Raw genomic sequence first — 21,058 nt, 5'->3', positions numbered from 1 at the left:
GTCAATATTCAATTTGTTTTGTATACGTATTTCATTGAAAATCACTAATAAAATGATGGACATATTATATCGGTTAAATTTATCAAACTACGCTTTTTACTTGAAGGATATCACAAAGTAGTGTTAGAATATAAACGTATATACATAATTGAAATGATTTCGTCGTCGTTATCTTTATAAAGACTTTTTTAAACGCGCTTATCTCTTAAACTACCAATTGAATAAGCACGATTCGTTTCCAAATTAGTGAGCTTAAATATCAAAGGTTATAGTGTATTTAAAAACATGCTACGGCCTTTAATTAAATCGAGCGATGAATCCGCATGGCTTGCCTAGTGAGTATATCCAATCAACATTATAACTATGACAAACAATTTTATATGAAGAGATAGAGATGAGTGGGTCCGTGCGTGAGGCCCCAGTCGCCGGATCAGCGCGCCCGCGCGAGGCTTACAAATAAAATGTTCGTCGGATATAAAAGTTTACCAGCCCCGGATAAAGAGGCCCGCCCTTTTTATCCTACCTTCGTCGAAGATTTGTTCTATCTCACCTAAATCAATCCTAAATCTTAACAACAACGCAGACTTTATCAAGCATTAGATGTAAGTTTTTGGTGGAATAAAAAATGTACTTTCGATATTCCGGTAAATCATATTTATGTGTTAACAAACTCAATAAACCGTTAAATGAAATTTAAGTACAAAAAGGCTTATGATAACATTAAACCTTCGGGTGTATTACTATGAAAACTAAATCCAATAAATCCGTAACTAATAACGAACATTGAAACTTTTAATGGCCTCTAAATTTAACATTCTGACGATAGACTTCAAAAACCGTTTCAGATTAATCCGAACATTTATACGTCCCGTCTTTACAACTTTATGATCTATAAAACCATATCCCCTCCCATACATAGTCCCGCTCACGGAGATAAGTTAGCGGTCCAGCAAAGGAAGACATTACTTATTTTATTTAATGGGCATCCATTAAATATAAAGGCCGTTTAACACTTTATACTACGCTATAGAGTCTATAGTATAGACTAAAATAGTACCGCAATTAATCCTTCAAATAAATGTCATTACAAATCTCTTTTTTTCTCGTAATTCTCAAATAATGGAACATTTACAATTGAATAAAATCGAAACAAATATAATTTTTTTTATTTTTTTGTTACAAAATTTTCTTAAATACTAGTTACATAACTAGTATTTATGAAAATTTGGTCATGAAAGATGTCAAGTATCGTACATCTATATATATAAAAGAAAGTTGTGTTAGTTACACTATTTATAACTGACGATTGGTCGAACAGATTTAGCTGAAAATTGATGGGGAGGTAGCTTTGAACTAGGAGACGGACATAACGAACTTTTTTATCTTGTGTGCATTTTTTTTATTCCGCGCGGACGGAGTCGCGGGTAAAAGCTAGTTATTTATATGTATAAATAATCATACGACACGATACGTTACGATCAAGTAAAAAATGTTCGTACAATACGTGACATGTTTATATTGTTTATATTTAAATTTATTTTTATTAGCACAGTAACTGTGTGAATTCAATTTGCATAATTTCATCCTTATCGGGCTTCCGCTACAAAATGTATTGTTTCATTTCCTTCCCACACTGACTGCATCGAGTGATGAAAAAAATCGTAAATTGATACAAAATTATAAAGCCTTAAATCATTTATAAACATTTTTATAACAAATAATATACAATGGTAGTTATTTTGTAAATTAATTAATTGATCTTCGGTTTTGCTCTATCCGCGCACTGTAAAATAAAAAAAAAAACAATCCTTTATTGATTCTCCATCTACCTATTTTATTTCTACAAACGTCATTGGTGAAATACTAGCGGCAAAAGAATTATTGTTTTATTTTTCCTCAAAACAATTTCCAAGTCGAGTGATAAATTTAATAATTCATTAGTTTCCAAAGTTTCCTCCAACGTAACTTGTTGATGCGGGTTCAAATAAAATCTGATTTCATATGGACAATATGTCGATGAGGTAAGAAGCTGGCCCAATTTCTTGTTTGTGCCTCCGACGTTTTTTATTATTATAGACGTGGAAACTTTCTCACAATAGTTGTGAGGTCGTCGTAAAGTATTCATGTCGGTGGGCAATAACCACTCCCAAACAATACCGTTCAGCTGAGAGACGGAGGAACTCTGGCCTACATATTTCTTGTCAACATATTTTCGGACTCCAATCTCTGGTGTATTTCGTTAGTCACTTTTTCAGTTAAGGGTTGTTCGATAGATGTTGCATTGTTCAGATAATATCAACAGTTTTTTCTTCAAATTATAAAAAAAAATACGAAAGGACATCGTTTTGTAATCTGCCAGTAATATTGCAACAACTGATGATAAATGGTGATGTGGTCTTGTACACGCTAGTTTAGGAAGTGCCTATTCAGTACATCTAGTATGAATAAAAAAATATATTAATAATTAAGAATAATAGTGGCATAATCTCGTAATCTTGAACACGCGATATCTCGAGCGCCCCCGTGGTCATTTCGAATGAAAACAGTCTAAGAAAACGAAAGGCCTTCTTAATTAGATGAGAAACAAACACGGCATTAGGGTCGCCGCCCGGGGACTTGTTCCGACCCGTTTCTCTGTTATTACATGGCGCAACTTAATATTACGTCGCTTTCATTTTAACGGTGGCCGAACTCGCACATTTTGGCTTCTTTGTGCAATGCTCCTAAATAATTAATTAGAATATTATGTTAATAAAAATTCTCTAGTTAAAATACTTACAAGTCATGTTATAAAATAAAATCAAAGTGAGAAGTAATTTTACTTCACTAATCAATCATGTTCATACCATTAAACAGCTGATAAATATGAATCAGTGTTACCTCGAGTTTACATTAACGAAATACCTTCACAAACATATTGTTATCTCTGTTTTCTGAAGAGAGTGAAAGGTATAACAATAAATTTTTGTATATGTGTTTCAAAGGGGGAACTTTACAATTATGTTTGTTATATAGGGGTACGACCTTAAAAGTGCAGGAGTGCCGCTAATAATGTATGTAACAGTATATTGATTATGGATGGCTACAAAGGTATAGGAACACCGAAGAAAGTATGTATGGATTAATACTAAGAAGAGACAAAACAAACTTAAAACTAATTTCCTTCTATCTATCCCTCAGGTTTGCAACAAGGTGTTCGGCAACGCATCAGCCCTAGCCAAGCACAAACTAACTCACAGCGACGAGCGCAAGTACGTCTGCATTACATGTGCGAAGGCCTTCAAACGACAAGATCATCTGTAAGTAAAACTTATCATGAACCTGCCCTTATCTGTACATTAGGCTAGCACAGTATGCACTAATCTTTCATACATATGCATCCATGCGTATTCATCAGCCGTTATATCTGAACTCACTCCTTTCGTATGCGTATCCTCTTTCAAACAATCCGTACATACTTTCTTCGGTGTTCCTCTAAGTTTGTAGCTATCCATAATAAACATATCGACGCTGGAAAGCGTAAACGCTGTAACGCCGAAAGTATGAACTTTACAGGAGAGTCAAAAAATCATAACTCGTGATCTGATACACCTACAAGCATGCGGTATTTAGCAATGTTGTGTAGTTTGTGCTAACCTATAATAAAATCATTATCGTTTGTTAATGGTTGAAATTATTAACGTGTGAAAAACATATTCGCGATTTCAAGGGTTACAGCGTTTATGCTTTCCAGCGTCGATATTAAGTAAAGTCAAATTTGTATATGTGACGTTGTGTATTTTAGAAAGATAAAAAGAAAAAGGTAAGATTTTAAAAAATCGCACAAAAGTTAAAATCTTGTTGTCGTCTAATTTACGCAACTACCGGCGTCTATTGAATTATTAAACTTCTAGACTTCCTTCCCTCGCATCTTAGACCATTCGCATAATTTCAAAATCATGTTGAAACGTGTAGTAAAAACTTCCGGATTCTCGACAACAAAAAAGATTAGTTATTATGCGACACACCTACATTTATCATTGTAGCTATAAAAACGGTTGTCAGAGGTCGCAAACTTAACAGCTACAAAAACCTTCGCAGATGAAAAACAACAGGGAGTTACCTACATAGAATACAGCTGCCGGCAGACTATGCGGTGCGGAGAAACTGTTTTTGTTTAATAAATAACTATTGTAACACTAAAATTTGAGCCTTTATATAACGGTTGTTTAATATTAAAAATAAAATTAAAGTTAAACTTCAATATATTCTTAATTCTTCTTCAACATAAAATAATGATGTTCAACATAACATAAAATCAAAAATAAAAAATATTTTTTAACAGTGAGACAGTCACCTACGGGACGTGTTGATTACTTGTGTTAAATAAAGCAAGTTTTTTAATATTTACAATAGACTTAGTTGATAAAAAAAAATTCCTACTCTCCCTTTTTAATGACAACATGATTGGTGTTTAAGTTTATATTTAATAGTTTATTAGTGTAATATAAGTGTTTTCGTTAGAATAACAACAAAGGTGTTCAGTTTAAACGTAGTTATATTTGGTTGGAACACATGTATTGCGCGGCGCTGGCTTGCCCTTTAATCCTGCGGCAAGCCCGCGCATGAATATTAATGCAACCATTGTGTTCATAATGCTCAGGCGTTAACTGAACGCGGTACAATTCTGTTGATCCCGTGACCCGCTTTGGGCGCCACTTCGTATTATGTAATCACAGATTATATTTTGGTCTGAGATAGATGTAAATAAGATATTTGTTTTACTATACAATCATTTTTATTAAATGCTACACAGAATTGTTAAGCAGTCACTTAGGATCCTGCTTAGTGTAGATTTGTATAAGATTTGTAAAGGTACTACATTTAATGACAAAGTTTGGTAGTTAATCTTTTACGTACCCAACTCTTAAAAGTAAGCAGATTTTCTACAATTCTACTTTTAGTCGAATTCAATCGAAATGAGAAATTATATAAACACACTGGTTGACAAAGTTATTTATCGTCTGTGGATTTATTTTAGAAAGTTTCTGTGTATAAAATAATGTCACAAACTTGTATGTTCCTATTAAGTCTGTGATTACAGCTTTATAGAGGTAAAATTTAGATGGATTTGTTGCAAATTCTCATTTCCATAGAATTTAACTATACGTCTTTGGTTTGGTTTTGGGAGACGAATAGTTTAGATTAGCATCTGTGTGTACAACATGTTTGTTGATTTGTTGTTGTGTTGTCAGTAACGGTCACATGCTGACGCACCGCAACAAGAAACCGTACGAATGCAAGGCGGAGGGGTGCGGCAAGTCGTACTGTGACGCGCGCTCGCTGCGCAGGCACACGGAGAACCACCATCAGCCGCCAACTGACACAGGTGAGTAAACAACATAGATATGAGAGCATTTGTACAGAAGCGACCCATGCAAAATAATGACAACTTACAAGTCTCCAAATACACAGAAGCCAAAACACAAGTGTCAAAATGTCAACTTACGGTTTTGATTTGGCTTAATTCTGAATCACTGCACCTGCAGCTAATTCTTATTCACCTTCATTGACAATCTGATCAAGAATTTACTATCAAAAATCAAAGGACTCCTCTAATTCCTGTAACCGTAGAATACCACGCTTAAAACACTCATATTCATATGAATCGAATAATTAAAACTCATGCAAATGTGTTATGACACCTGCATACCCTCATAAATTAGGTTGCGCCGTTCGCTAAGTTCTGTAGAGAGGCGAGGTATCACAGTTGACATCGTTAACTAGCTGTCATAATTATGGCGACGAGCACTCGGCGCTTTAATTCCACACCACTTTTGATATACGAGAGTATGTTGTTAATAACAAGATAAAAATAAACTAGTATAAAAATAAACTCTGAAATTGGAATCTACAAAATAATAAAGTAATATTAAATAACACATGTAATGGATAGTTTAACAACCTAAAATGTTTTTTGTACAGACTCACTATTCGCACACATTAATCGAATTTGAATAATTATTTTTGCATTTGCGCAAAAAATATATATTTGAAGTTACATGGTTAAATATTGTAATGTATAAAACTGCGAATCACAAATAATAAATCATAACATTTTTAGATAAATTTTCATAACGCACAAAGATAATAATAAAACTTATATTTCAGGTGTAAGTAACAACAATAATGGGGCAACGGGTAACGGCGAGCGCGACACGAATTCGCTGCGAATCGCGTCGCCCTCATCCCCATCCCGAAGTAATCCGCTACATTCTGACGTAAGTCGATATAAAATTATTAGCCAGAGTGGCATCACACATATAAAATTTCAATTAGCGGAATACTGACAGACGAGAAATGTATTTAGACTAGATGGAGCTCCTTAAACCATTAAATTATTGTACTCTAAGAATAAGTCCTATCACTTATTATTAAGTGGGCGTATAATTCTCTAGTGGGTATAAAAGTCAAACTCCGTAAAGTTCATCGTGAAATTTCCAAATAAATTCCTATTCGCTGTCACGAGTCAGAGTTTTTAACTGGCATTTTTATTACAAGTGCTCTTGGCTCGCTTCCAACTGACCGTGTGTAAAATTCACAACCCGGCGACCTTATTAATTAAGCAATTAGCCCGAATCCGCGCGCGCTTTTCATTCTGTGACGCCATTAAGGTTCGGATGTACAAAAAAGTTGGATTTAATGATGGTCGTGTTTTACCCCGATTCGTTTCGCAAACAATGTTCCGACATCGAGCGTTGATGTTACGAGCGACTTTTAATGAGGGACATGCCGATTTTTAAACGTAAACAACTTGCATTTCATCGCGTTCAAAAAAAAGGATGGCAAGACAACACAGGCAGTAAACAGGAAACTTTGAGCGTTTTCTAAATTTCTTTGTAATTGAATGGTACCGTGAGTACAGATTATTTTGTCTCTAAAATGGCCCTTTATTTTAATATATGTAAATTAAATAAAAATCATTAAGCAAACAAAACTGCGTCCGTCCCGAACGTAATTAGAGCAAACTTAAAAAAAAGTCTCTCAAAGAAAGATTTTCTTAAACATTTATCTGGTGGATAAACTTGGGTAATTAAAAGAGAAACTCTGAAACATAAAACACTCAAGTGGCTCGCGCCATTTTGTCCGCACAGTTAAGCAACGGCTCGGAGAAGAGTGGTACAAGTACGAGCGGTAGCGGGAGCGGAGGCGGCAGCGACAGCAGCCCGCCCGGCACGCCTCCCGCGCCCACCACGCCACCATCTAAACATACCAAGAAATCCAACGGCACCAAACCTAAGAGTTGCACCAATGTAAGTACAGTTGTCTTTAATAAACCGTTAATAAGGAGAGCAAACTATCATCATATTTTTTAATTATTTTTGTTTAAGAATTTTTAATTAAAAATTGCAACGGTGTTGACACTTTTCGGTAAAATATTTTAAAGCGCTAGAGAATTGAACCTTTGTATCAGTCTGCTATTTACTGCAATTAATTCCAAGCATAAAATGGACCAAAAATAATCGTATCGTAGATATTCTTTTACTGTAATATTTTTAATTTTACATATGAAATAGTGTTCTCTTGAGCAATTTTAAAATGCTACGAAAGTGCTACACTAACTTGACAACATAGCGGGTGTAGGCGGTAATTTTTCTTTGTTCTGTACATTAACAAATAGTGATTACTATCTGTATTACTGTCTATCCACAATTTAACGAAGTATATTTCGATCGTTTCAATATTTATTTTCTCGTCAGCCCTAAAAAATCTACGATACGAAAAGTTTCCAGCTGACTGCGTCGTTACACCCAACATCTAATAAAGCAGCCTCACGTTGAAGCTCATAAAATTGTGGTAAAAAGAGTAACAAAAATCAAGAGCTCACAAATCACGCACATTACAGATGGAGAAACAATTTTTTTTTCAGACAAACTTTTACTTCATTTAACATTACGCATCCCATTAAATACTCGTAAGTGTATTTAGGAAGAAAAAAGTATGTAAACTTATAACGTTATTAAAATAGGATAAAAAAATAAAAATAATAACATTCTTTTTTACTTTTATTAATAGAAATATTTACGTAATTTAAATATAAATATTTGCCCCTTTCCCGTACAAATTCAAACATCGAACAAAAAAACTTATTGAAATCGTGTGACTATATCCGTTGATGTGATTCAAAAGGATCCTCTAAGAATAGTTTTATTACTATCTGATATAATGCAATAAGATCTAATAATTCTTAGCGCTCAGTCACACGAAAGCTCGCCGTGGGAATGAGGGTAGATGCGAATTCTTATGCTAATGCCGATACATCGCGGATTCCATTGCAAAACGTCCGCCGAACTGATCCTATTCAACTATTGTTATCTTTTAATAATTCAAACTCGACAACGGTGCAACCCCCGAAAGCTTGTTTATTACAAAACTAACAGTAACAAACTTAATAGATTTTTACAAATTTCTTCTTAGACTACATAAAAAACTTATTAGAATTAAGTTTAAGAGCTTCTAGAGGTTTATTATTAGTTAAAACGTAAAATGCAATTAGGATAGTGTGAATTTTATTATACACTTTACACGATAACGGTCCAACTAAAGAAATAAAAAAATATATAGAAATTAAATTTAATAATAAAAACTTTACATATTTTATAATCAAATGATAATATCCTTAGAATCGAATGATAGGAAAAGATAATTTAAAAATAGATTAACGACTGCGTGTATTTCTCTGTTCGGGCAAGGTTGAAGTTGCGAAACTCGATCGCGAGATATTCGTCCCCTCTCAGCATCTCCACCTGTCGGCGTAGATACACAAAAATTGAAGGGACTCTATTAAATTTGCGCCAATCAAACTAGAATTATTCACACAGGTCGAGAATTCTCATTTTAGATCGAGGGGTGGCTGTTTGTAATTCATTAATTATGTGAGAATTTGTCGTTGTTTGGTGATACAATCTATTAAATAATTTTGTGCCAACTTGTATTGAAAATATATATTAAATCATTGAAAGATCCCAAATTTGTTCATACAATTCTTCGTCAAAACCATGAACTTCAAACATTTTAGTAAATAAAAGCTTTGTTCTTGAATTCGATAAAAATACATATTATTAATGTGTGAATTCAACCTTTGGAAAAGCAAATTGAGGCGCATTGCAATTAAATCTGTCAATACAAAGGTGGTATTTGCAGCCGCATGAATGAATCGGAAATGCAATATTAATAATAATATCACAGCCAGACTAGTGATGGGACGTCCAATGTAAAATGATCTATTTCGCGTCAATCGAAGCAAAGAGTGAACGTTGGATTTGTTGACGCTCCATAGACGTCGATGGCTCAGCTTAACGTGGGCACGTTGGTGGCGTGGCTCGCTTTATTAAAAGCACTCACTTTGATCAGATCCCATGATTTGACGTCACCTGCAGGAAGCAATAAAGGCCGACACAAACACGGGGCACATAATTACAAACGGGCGCGGCGCAGTTTTGTTCTCAACATATTGACATCGGAATGCCTTTGAACGCAATAAATCCGCTTTTGTGCCACTTCATTACGACCTCGGGATACGGCATATTTGTGTACATAATTACGACATAATTACATTCGCATGTTTTAGATTTTACATTTTCGTACTTCTCATATCTGTTTTAGAGTTCAAATTCGATGTAGTTGATGTAATTAAGCATCGTTGAAAAGCGGATCAAATTTGTATAATATGAACTGTGAAAGGACTGAAATATATGTAGTTGCGACCGTTCATGTTTTCAAATATTACACAGTAACTTGTCATGACCATATTATCCCTTGGATTTTCTATGCTATGAACAACCATTGACAAGACTGAAAAAACTTTTTTTATAACGTAAAAAGGTTAGTGTTATTCGACTTTCTGAGCATGTATATAACAGAAAACTAATAGAACATACTTTTATAAAGAATAGCTAATAGCTAATTTTAGTACTCAAAAAACATTATAGAGTATAGCGAATATAAATAAAATAAAAAATAATGTTTTAAATACAAGATTGGCTAGTAGTAAGATATTACTGCAGGGGATTGCATTTGTACTTAGACGCAAATTGCTTACTATATCGTACTATATGAACTAGATGCATATTGACCAAGAAAGTCATGTCGTGCGACTTTACATGCAGTACTTATGATTATGAATAGGGTTATCAGAAACATTTTCCAAATGTATTTAACACTAGCTGTCGCCCGCAACTCCGTTCGTGCGTTATAAAAAAATTAATTAGTAGTCTATATGTTCTTCCAGATTATGTTCTACATCTATGCCAACTTTTATCGAGATCCTTTGGATCGTTCTGGAGATACCTTCAATTTCGCATTTATGACATTAGTAAAATCCGCCGTCTAAATAAGATGTAACTTAAATACATTTTATACCATCACATCACTTCTATTCAATTAAATAAATATTACTTCACCATCAAATAAATTTGTACAAAAACTCATATAACATGGATCCACTTTATTAAAGTGAGTATCCTGTTTCCAACAAATGTGTGTTATATACCCCTAACAGGCGAACGGGGCGTGTGGGGCATGCGGAGGGTGCAGATGTACAGGGTTACCGATGTGAGCAGGAAACGAACACAATGTGTGTTTACGCAGACTTATCGAACATTTTCATTGGGTGAACGTTATTTCGTAATGTTTCTACTACATCTGTGACATCTTTTTATAGAGAATATTCTCATAGGATTTTTATTTATATTGAAAATAAATCAGTTGCTTTGTATTTTATAGCACACGGTGTGATGTAGATCATTTGTACGTGAATAATTTTGGTACAAGATTCATAAATAATAATAAATAGACTGATTTCGGTTATTATAAAGCAACATTCAACATGATCAAATTATGAGTTCTAGTAATTAATTTATAAACGAATTATAATAAATATATTATTAGACTACGACATAAATTCCAACAAAAATGTCCGACTTTATGTCCGTATTTTTCACACTTGTACGGATTTTTACACTGCTCTACTGGGTGTGATGCGACATTAATTATCATGTCACAATAAATTTTCTTGTGTTCACACAGAGAAATTCAAAGTAAACATAGAGTGTACTAGGTTGTGTAATCGTACCTTTACATTTTAAGCAGGGTTAGAAATAATACGTAAACTTAAATGACAGAATATCCAGAAAAAATCTGATTCGTGAGATACCCCTCATACGAACTCTTAACTCAATTCCATCAAACTGTCAGTGAAGCGGTGAATATTACATAGACGTCTCTGAATTTCTCCGCAACGTCGCAACGAGGAAATAAGTCAAACTCTCCGTCTTCATCTCCGAGGCGGAAAAAATAAAATCAAGCCCGAATATTGTAGTCGTAGTAACGGCCTCTTAGTATTTTATTTATTGAATATTAAATTTAAAGAATAAGAAATAGTAGAAATCAAAGTATTATCTAAATCTAGGTTTAAGTAGGCTAGAGCAAAAAAAACCAGCGTAATTCCTAAATCTCATAAAAAAATTACGAAACTACCATTAACTGTCATTTGTTAATTAACAAATGGCAGTTGAATCTGTGAAACTGTTTCCATTTGTTCCTAGTCAAAACGTAAGCATTAACTTCCATTCCGTCTGTAAACTTATTTATTGCGAGTATGTTTCTTTAGATTACTTTAAAAAATTAAGGCGTATCCACACATGCAGGAAATTGATTGTACATCGTAAGACGCCCTTGGTCTCGCACTTCCATTAATAATGTAGTGTGACAAGGACGCAGGTGCGTTCAGTCTCGGCGATAAGCGTCCCGATGCATAATTGAAGAAACATGTAGGGTTGCCACCTTTTCGAGTTGGAACAGATTTTTAAAATTTGGCCGGTACACTTTCGAGTTACAGATTTGACGACGTTACTTTAGACTTTACTGAAGTTTTTCTTTCTTTATCCGTCAAAATGTGAAGAAATGACGATATTTTTCGATGTGCAGGTCTACGTTTATAGAGAGTTGGCAGCCCTAAGAGCGTGGGACTACCCCTAAATCTTCAGCGTCATCTTCCCGTAGGTTAAGTGTGATGGATTAGCGAACGTGGCGTACATGTCTTGCGATTTCTCTTCACGCTGCCTTCCTAAAGAATTTTTATTTTTTATTTTATATCATTTTAAATATCATTGACCATTTTATATAGCTGTAATATAAAATCACATAAAAACACTTAATAGAAATGGTTATTAGCTCCAACATATTAATTTATGTAATTTGAAGTAAAATCGATTTTGTGTATAGAGATGAAATAGTTTTAAAATTAAAGTAGGTTTGTTCAAAAATAGAAAACATTCAAGCCTCTCACTTAAGTCTTAAAAACGCCACTTCTTACTAACAATTACAACAATGTTTTTAAATATTTTATCTTTAACAAAAGAGTATTAGAAAACCTTTTGATGTTACGTGACACGGTGACCTCTGACCTCGGGGGTCAAGCCACGTGTCCCCTACTTTACTAACATCGAAGAACTCTGCTGCTATTATGGCAACGCACGACAAATACCCGAATAAAATTATGGACGCCACACTTCGAAATATCACCGTGAGAAATGGGGTTCACAAATTGCTTAGAACTAATTTAATAAGTCAACCTTTTTTTAACTATCTGTTGCAATTAGATTACCTCTTACAGCTGATTACAATAAGAAATTATCGTGAAAGGGATACTAAAAAAATCATAATCAGATTAATAATAATTAAAACTGTCGAGAATAGCGGAAGTAAGATACGCGGTTGTAACGTACCATTTCTTAAACTTAAGTGTTCAAATGTTTGCAGTTTGTTAGCAAATTAGATCTTGTACTATTAAAGTTTGCGCGAAATGTGCAAGTGTTTCTGTGTGAAGAAAACTTGCTTTGTAGCCGTTCTTATGTGACGAATAATTTTACGTTATTTACGATACATTAATTAATAACCGTTGTTATATTTTAAATTCAGCTTTCACAGTAATATTACTATCAAATAAAAAATTAAAACGATATCATTCTATGAATTTTATAGAACTACTAGCTTTTGCCCGCGACTCTGTTCCCGTGGAATTTAAAAAAGAAAGCGGGATAAAAAGTATCCTATGTCCGTATCCTGGTTCTCAACTACATACCCATGAATTTTCAGCCAAATCGGTTCAGCCGTTCTTGAGTTATAAATAGTATAACTAACACGACTTTCTTTTATATATATAGATGACTAGATGAAAGAGGGCACAAAATAATGAGTGTTTAATTAAAAAGAAAAGAAATAGTATATCTATTAGCCCATACGCTATTATGTATTAGTTATGTCAAAAAAATTTCTAATTAATAGTTAATAGAAAGTTCTCACTTCACTTCTTGTTTCTATACTAACAATACTTATATGTTAGGAAAAGACATGGCAATTTTGATTATGTCTTTCACTGAATGACATTAAAGAAAAGTAAAAAAAAATGCTAACATTCCATTGGTGTAAGGCCATCTAATATACGATAGGAATTTTGTAATGTTGTTTATATACATTGATAATAATGATGGTAACAATTATTTTCTACAAAGTTGGCATTATTGCGTTGTACACGAATCGAAATAACGAGAAAACTTATGCAAATCAGCCGGTGTGGAGCGCCTTTGTTATTAGACTGGTCATTCTATCTCGTAATTCGCGAGGTCAGAAATGTATCAACGAGGGGTCATCTTTACAATACCTTTCCCATATAATATGCTATCATTTCATGTTCGAATACCGTGGAACGAGCATCACAGACGCTGGACCGAATCCTTGTGCCGTCATTGTTTTTCGTTGACCTCACCTGTTGTTAGTGAAACTAGATTTATAATGGACAATTGGATAACTCAACTATTTCATCCGCATACTTTTACTAAGCCTAAGGTGAGTTTGTGATTTTTTATAGATTTTGTTATTATTTTTTCTTATGTTGAAACTAAGGAGGTTTTATTATTATTATTTATATTTAATTCTAGATAGCGATAGCGATTTTTTAGTATGTATTACATTACTTTGGATTGCTTAAAGTTTAAAAGACTGATTGCAAATAAAGCTTCTAAAAGGAAAGATTAGGTTGGAGATGGCATTATTTAAGGTTTCTTTATAATTTTTTTTTGTATTTATGTACATGTCCATACTGCAGTCACTTTCATTATTATCTTTTTTGGTTATTCGTTCGTTACTTATAATAAGTCAAGACAATCTTTTTAAAAGATTCAAAACCTTTTTAAACCAATCAAATCTTAATAGTTACATTCACATTGTGTGGATATTAAGAAAAAAGTAAAGTAATCAATTTAAAGTGACTAATTCTAAGATCATTAAGCGAACATAACAAACGACTTTACTGCTCTAATACAGCTGTAGCGGGTAAATAATTCGGACTAAAAACCGCTGCAAGTCGAGTTAACTACACTACAAGAATGATATACGACAAAAACGCTACGCCCGCGAACATCTGCTCGCACCTACCGCATTAACCTAACGAGCTGGTCTAATGGCGCTAGCTAGGGCTGCTACAGAAAAAACTCGAATCAAATAAATTACGGACGCGCTACGCCGTAGCACTCACGAGATTTACTCACCAACGCAGATTTAGGTCACAATGAAACGAAATTACTTTAATTCTACTTGTAAAGGTACAAATGTGAACTTAAAACAGGCGAAAACGACAAATTTTTCTATAAACACTTAACGGAATAAAGCCCTTTTTAACTGCCTTCATCGAATCTTAAATTAATAATTAAGAATTTTATTACACAAAAGATAATTCTCAAAATTTTATTAAATACTTTTTTCCTTTCTAGCCTGATTATGTTCTGTTTTCATCTCTCTAATAAGCTATTTCAAATGTTTATTTTAACTGAATTAAAAAAAATCTGCCTTTACTTTAAATAGATACAAAAAGTTTTTAATATACAACGGACATACGAAAATGAAATAAATTTTGTCTTTTAATGTCGGGAAGTCGTGTAGCACCGCTGCGGGAAATCCGCAACTAATTAAAATTCTACATAAATGAATAAATGCAGTGCGCGGGCACTGTCTATGGGTAAAAATGCAAAACGACGTTAGTTTTTATATTTCATTCATTTGAAATAACTTTTTATAAGAGGAACAGGCAAATGAACAAGATATATTCTGATTTTGAAGTGACGAGGTTGTTTTGTTTTTCTTCATTCCTTCTAGGTCTCATCACCTTCAGATCCACATGTTTTAATTACTTGTACAATGTAATTACATTGCAAATTGTCTGGGAAAAATTAAATATGTTTAGTGTAGTAATGCTAACATTATGAACACATCATGTCCAAAAACTAACTTAACAATTAACTGTTGACCTATAATTAGTAATTCCTTTTACACCGACCTACTCGTAGATTACGTGGAATCCATTAAAATCCATTAATTAACTTGGAATATTAAAGAGCTAACGAAGATCGAAAGTTTATACCTTGAAATTACAAAGTACGTAATAGGTTTTGAAAGTCTTTTGAAGTTTTGTAAAGTCATCGTTAATTTCACAGACGCAGCAGGGAAGCCAAAAATGCGGGACCGTCGTTACTTCGAGCGGGAGCACGAGCGGGGCGACCAGCGGACCGAGTACGATACCCCGCCCTAGTGATACCAAACCAGTCGAATGTAACCTCTGTCATCGCAAATTCAAAAACATACCCGCCTTAAATGGTCACATGCGTTTACACGGTGGATATTTTAAAAAAGTAAGTTATTCAAATGTAAACATTTTCAAAAACCGACTTGTTGACTATTCAAATTCTATTCTTATTTAGGATTCTGATAATAAGAAAATGGATAAAAAAGAATCCTCTGGACCGCCGCTACAAACAGCTTCAGTATCAGTGCGAGCACTTATCGAAGAAAAAATTATCAGTCGTCGAGGAGCCAATGCTCAATCAACATCTACAGGTAATATATCCAAATCAGTGTTTCTCAAAGTGGGCGATAACGTTAAGTTTAAACATCAGGACCGACTAATATAACTAAATTATTTAAACTAAAGAAGGTTTTTTAAGTTTTAGGGGTGTATAAAAATGGGGGCGCTGAAAAATAATTGATTTTCAAAGAAATAGGTTTGATATTCGCTGATCTATATAATATACCGAGGTGCTAGTAAGCCGCGAATAACTTTATCTTGTGATTTTTCTAATTACAGGTACGGCTACTGACACAGTATCGTCACGAGCTGGCTTTGTAGCTCCAGCCCCACCGCCCTTGTCAACAATCCGATCATCAGTGGCTTCGACGGCATCATCTATAATGACCACGCAGTTCGTATCACCACGAGCACCTTCTGTCGTCACGTTAGCTACAAATATCACATCTAATAATCCAGCAATTAGGGATTCCACACTAATTGAACTTCTAAAAAAAGGCAATTCGAAGGTTGGTAGGAAAGTATAATCTGAACTCGTTCACATTTTAAGACATATGAAAATGCATAGTAAAGAATATACAAATATTTTAACTTTCAGGTTGTAAAAAGATCGACGTCAGATCCTGGACAATCTTCACCACATCAAGAATACGCCTTTCGACCAGAATTATTAGGTGTTTCATTTAATTCCGACGATGGCTATTATTCACCAGCATTGAACGGCGAAGACACTTTTCAATTTACAACAACACCTGAACAATTGGAAGAATTTGCGTCATTGGAAGACTACGCAACTGTAGCTGCGTCCATACGAGAACGATCACCAGTAACTTTCCCGTCCAGTCGTCGACTTGCAGCCGTACTGAACTCGCCACTACCAGAATCTTTGGCGGACTTTGGCGCTAGTCATGGTGGCTCGCCTGCGCCCTCGCCCGGTATCGGTTACGCGGACAGTTCACCATGCCTTTCATATTCAACTAATGATTCCCCAGGAACAGCTTATAATGTGACATCACCAAGTGGAAGTTATTCAAACCAAACTCAACCATCACCGGGTATCGCGTATCCAACTCCTCCAGCATCCCACGATGCTTATTCACCTGCACACACTATTCCACGCGCTTCATCACCATTATCAGCAGCTTTCTTTACGGCGACAATGTCTAGTCAAGAAGAGGTAAAAAAATTACATTTATAATTCACGTCTGACTTTAAAATGGACAAAATATTGAACGAAACATCATTTCAGGTGGAAGAAGCGTTAGAAGTAGTATTACCAGAAGAATGCAGATCATTAGACGCTTATTCATTAGAACCAACACCTACTCCACGTCGTATCATGCTCAACTCAGAAGATCCTCTGTTATCGAGTAGTCCACGTGACTTTTCACATCAACGGCACTTTCGTCGTCAGCGATTAACTTCCTTGTCTATGCCTATTCATCAATGGCAAAACGACTCTTCGTTGCAGGTAAATATTTTATTAAATACGAGTATGTACTATATAACGTGTACCACATATATTTTAATCTAGGTCGCAGGCTGCACGATGGCTACCCGATGTTAAATATTTAAAAATATACAACGACATTTATGCAAATTATGAAAAAATTAAAGAAATAATTTTCCAAACAACTTTTCCAGGTGTGCGTAGAAGGTCGGGATCTAGTTCAGGCAGTATTTTTGAGCCCCAACAGCGTGCCTGCTTCGCCTCAACAACGCAAACGACGCGGCTCGCCGGCCGGGCCATACAAAACTCGTATGCGACGCTCCAGCAGTCATTATACACCGCAACCTATATTGCAACCAGATAGAATTAGTTCGGGACTTCTTATCAACCTGACAAATGGTAAGTTGTTTCGAAATTTTAACGATTCCAAACATTTACGACAGTCTCTAAAAGGAAGACAAATGACTAAAAACCCCATTTAGTTGGCATATTTGAAGATGAATAATAGTAATCTATGACAGTTTTAAGAAAGTTTAGTGATATGGAACTTAAAATTTTAGGGTCATCAACATCCGACACTAATGAAATGGCACAAATAGAAGAGCCTCCTTTACCCAAAATCAATATTGGAGTTGATCATCAAGCGAACATACCAGAGCTTTGCAATGATCGTATAGACCTACACAGAGCACCTGAACAACTGCTTTGGGATCCAGGCATTAACGATGCTCTTGATGATAATGAAGGTAACTTTTATATCTAATTGACGTATAAGTTTCGATTAAGATTTTTTTCTGCTCCAACGTATATATTACACGTGCTCACTTTACTTAATCTGATGCTCATCGATCAAAACTTTTCTATCAAAAACTTTTTTTGCCCAATAACTTTGTTTATCCCAATAACTTTTTTATTTTTATTTTAGTTCGCATGTTCATGGAGTTAGCGATGTGCGCAGCGATGCCAGTCGGTGGACACACCCGGGAATATGCTCTACAAATTCTAGGCGAATGTGGAGGGGATATCAGGGCTGCCACATTACGCTTAATGACACGACCAGCGGCCCCTTCGCAACACGAATCCCGGTGGACCCCTGACGAAGTTGAAGCTTTCCTGGCCGGCCTTGGACATTATGATAAGGACTTTTACAGAATTTCGCAACTAGTAAGTATTTTGTCTTTAAACTATCACTCGAATAAAAATCTTCAAGCAAGAGACTCAAAAATAATAAACTTTAAAGGTGAATATACACTAGAGCATTTTCTCAAGCATTTCTATGTAATGTAACGTTTTAACGAATGATATGATACAGGTAAAAGCATAGTTTCCAAAACACGTCTGGTTTGTGAAAGGGTGATACACAACAACATATCATAGAGCGGCTCGTTGTTTTGTTACAAGTAAATGCTCTAGTCTATACCCACCTTTAAATGTAATTCGGCTCGTAAATAAGCCTAAAAATAACGTAATAGAAACTACATCATTAGATCTATGAAAATGTTAATTATAATAATTGTTTCCATAGATAAAAACAAAAGACTCAAAGCAATGCGTCCAGTTCTACTATTTCTGGAAGAAAGTAACGAAAGACTACAAAACTCATTTTCTACGAGGCTGGATAAACGAACAGATGCCCACGACACAAGTAAGCACCGCCTTCACTGAACTATCTCACTACGTTTTCATCAGTGAAGACTGAGCGACCAAGTTCTAACACGCACGACTTCTTCATGTTTAGGGTTCAGTAGGGCAGATAGCGTTACAACGGTCCGCATCCTGTTCTTCGCCTACATCGTATGACGGAGAAGAATATCCTTGCAAAATATGCGGGAAGTAAGTGCCAACCGCACGGAAAAAGCCATGCCATTAGCTTACAAATTTAGCCAAACAGCAAATGTATTATGATATCTGTCATACACAACTTAGTTATAAATCACAACAAGTCCTACGAAAACTGCGAGTTCTGAATAGAAATTGTATGTTTTCCTGCAATAGTGAAATTGTGTAATATGTATTGTTGATTCAGGAATTGTTGTATTCTACATTTTAAAGTAAACTTGCAGACTTTCTTGAATCAAATTTTCGACATCATTGTTTTAATGTGGAATGCATGTACTTTTTCATTATTATTACCAGTCAGATACCCAAGATCCGTCAAAATATCATCGATAAGTTAAAGAAATAAAAAAATAATATACTTAAAGCATATTTTAAAAAAGGAAATCTTTTTTTAACTACAATTTTTAATAATGTATTTAAATTATATAAAAGATTATTATTTATTTGTGGATAAACATTTTATAATAATTATGTGTACATAAATGTAATTACAAATGTAACCTTTACGTTTTCAACGTCGATGCTTTTTCGCTTTGCTTGAGCAGTGTTCATTTTATTTCTTTTTTGTTTTGCTTTTTATTTGTTTGTTTTAGTTGCTGTTATAATAGTTTTACAACTGTTATGTTTCAGAGTATTTAACAAAGTTAAAAGTCGTAGCGCGCACATGAAGTCGCACCGGCCATTCGACGCTGAGCCGAAAAGGCCAAAACTCGAAAAACCTTATGAAAAGGTCGAGAGACCCGACAACAGGGCTCACGCGGGTGCTGAATACCAAAGCAAACAGCTGTAACAGACTGATTTATTCATTTCCTCATCTTCTGTGCCCTCACACCAACTACAAATACGAAAAGATTTAATTAAATAATCTAATTACCGAGTTTCAAGTCATCATATCTTAAAACAAAACCAAAAAAAGTCGATAATTGTCACTGGTCATTGATATAATTGAGGATTTAAAGGCAAAGGCTCCTTTATCCATTTGCAGTCTGTCCCTATCTTAACTGCTAAGACTAAGACGAAATTAAAGAAACGAAATAAATGCCAAATATAAGTATTTGTTTCGTTCACCAGAGCATAGTTTTGTAAATAAATTACGGTAATTTAAACGTTATTTCAAAACGAAAATTAGTAGAGCTGTTAAAAAATCTACCAGTTCTCGGTTCAAAACATCTATCGTTGTCTCGTAGTTGCTAAGCTTGAAGAGCACATAAAATATTTTGTATAACGAATGGTAAATATGTAGATACTTTGGTAAGGATATCTTTGTAAAGTTTTTATATGACAGACTTCTTAATGTGACTTGGCAAGTGTGATGTAAATAAGTATCGACTGCGTAAAGCGGGCGAGTTCTATTCGAAATAATATATTGTTCTATATATTATAAATTATAAGTATTGCAACTATATAACTGAGTGTGATACTTTACCGTGTAGCAACTACACTACCTCGTTTCTATTGAAATATTGAGTTTATTACGAGCCCAGCTCACTGTTTGCGTTTGCTTGTTTGCTCATTGTATTGTTATTTATTTTTTTGTAGTTATTTTTAATTTTATCTTATCTAGTCTTATTGGACAAAGATGCATAAAAGTGTTCTGTTAATTAGTCAATAACACAACGGATATTAAAATGAGCGTCCGTACATTCACTAGTCACATATCGATAAACAATTTTAGAAAAATGTTGACAGTTGAGAGAAAGCTTCTGTGAATATGTTTGTGTAGATAAATTTTAGTAGACTGTAAAACAATATATAGACAAATTTTGGCACAATCTACCGACTTCTAGTATTATTTAAATCGATATAAAAATAAGATTCTATCGTCCATTTGATTCCATTACATTCACAGAAGCTATAAGAAAATAGTAAAA

At 34.4% G+C, this 21,058-nt stretch overlaps 1 protein-coding gene across 2 annotated transcripts in view; it reads left to right on the top strand.

The window, feature by feature from the left end:
* The window catches only part of LOC106721645 (uncharacterized protein PB18E9.04c), a 181,813-nt gene extending 160,755 nt beyond the window's left edge, over positions 1-21,058 (top strand). Inside the window, exons 6-20 of one of the 2 annotated variants that reach the window (XM_014516650.2) lie at positions 3,181-3,299; positions 5,235-5,368; positions 6,151-6,260; positions 7,134-7,292; positions 15,531-15,725; positions 15,795-15,930; positions 16,178-16,407; positions 16,497-17,075; positions 17,148-17,369; positions 17,543-17,747; positions 17,909-18,094; positions 18,274-18,512; positions 18,874-18,993; positions 19,087-19,181; positions 19,818-21,058. In XM_014516650.2, the coding sequence (XP_014372136.2) occupies positions 3,181-3,299; positions 5,235-5,368; positions 6,151-6,260; positions 7,134-7,292; positions 15,531-15,725; positions 15,795-15,930; positions 16,178-16,407; positions 16,497-17,075; positions 17,148-17,369; positions 17,543-17,747; positions 17,909-18,094; positions 18,274-18,512; positions 18,874-18,993; positions 19,087-19,181; positions 19,818-19,977 (2,889 nt within the window). In that variant the 3' untranslated portion in view covers positions 19,978-21,058. The remainder of the gene's footprint in view (positions 1-3,180; positions 3,300-5,234; positions 5,369-6,150; positions 6,261-7,133; positions 7,293-15,530; positions 15,726-15,794; positions 15,931-16,177; positions 16,408-16,496; positions 17,076-17,147; positions 17,370-17,542; positions 17,748-17,908; positions 18,095-18,273; positions 18,513-18,873; positions 18,994-19,086; positions 19,182-19,817) is intronic. The other variant, XM_045681944.1, reaches the window with a different exon arrangement.

This window comes from Papilio machaon, chromosome 17 (genome assembly GCF_912999745.1).
Source record: "Papilio machaon chromosome 17, ilPapMach1.1, whole genome shotgun sequence".
Classification (NCBI taxonomy): domain Eukaryota; kingdom Metazoa; phylum Arthropoda; class Insecta; order Lepidoptera; family Papilionidae; genus Papilio; species Papilio machaon.
The sequence above is the reverse complement of the archived record's forward strand: the minus strand, read 5'-3'. Positions and strand labels throughout refer to the sequence as shown.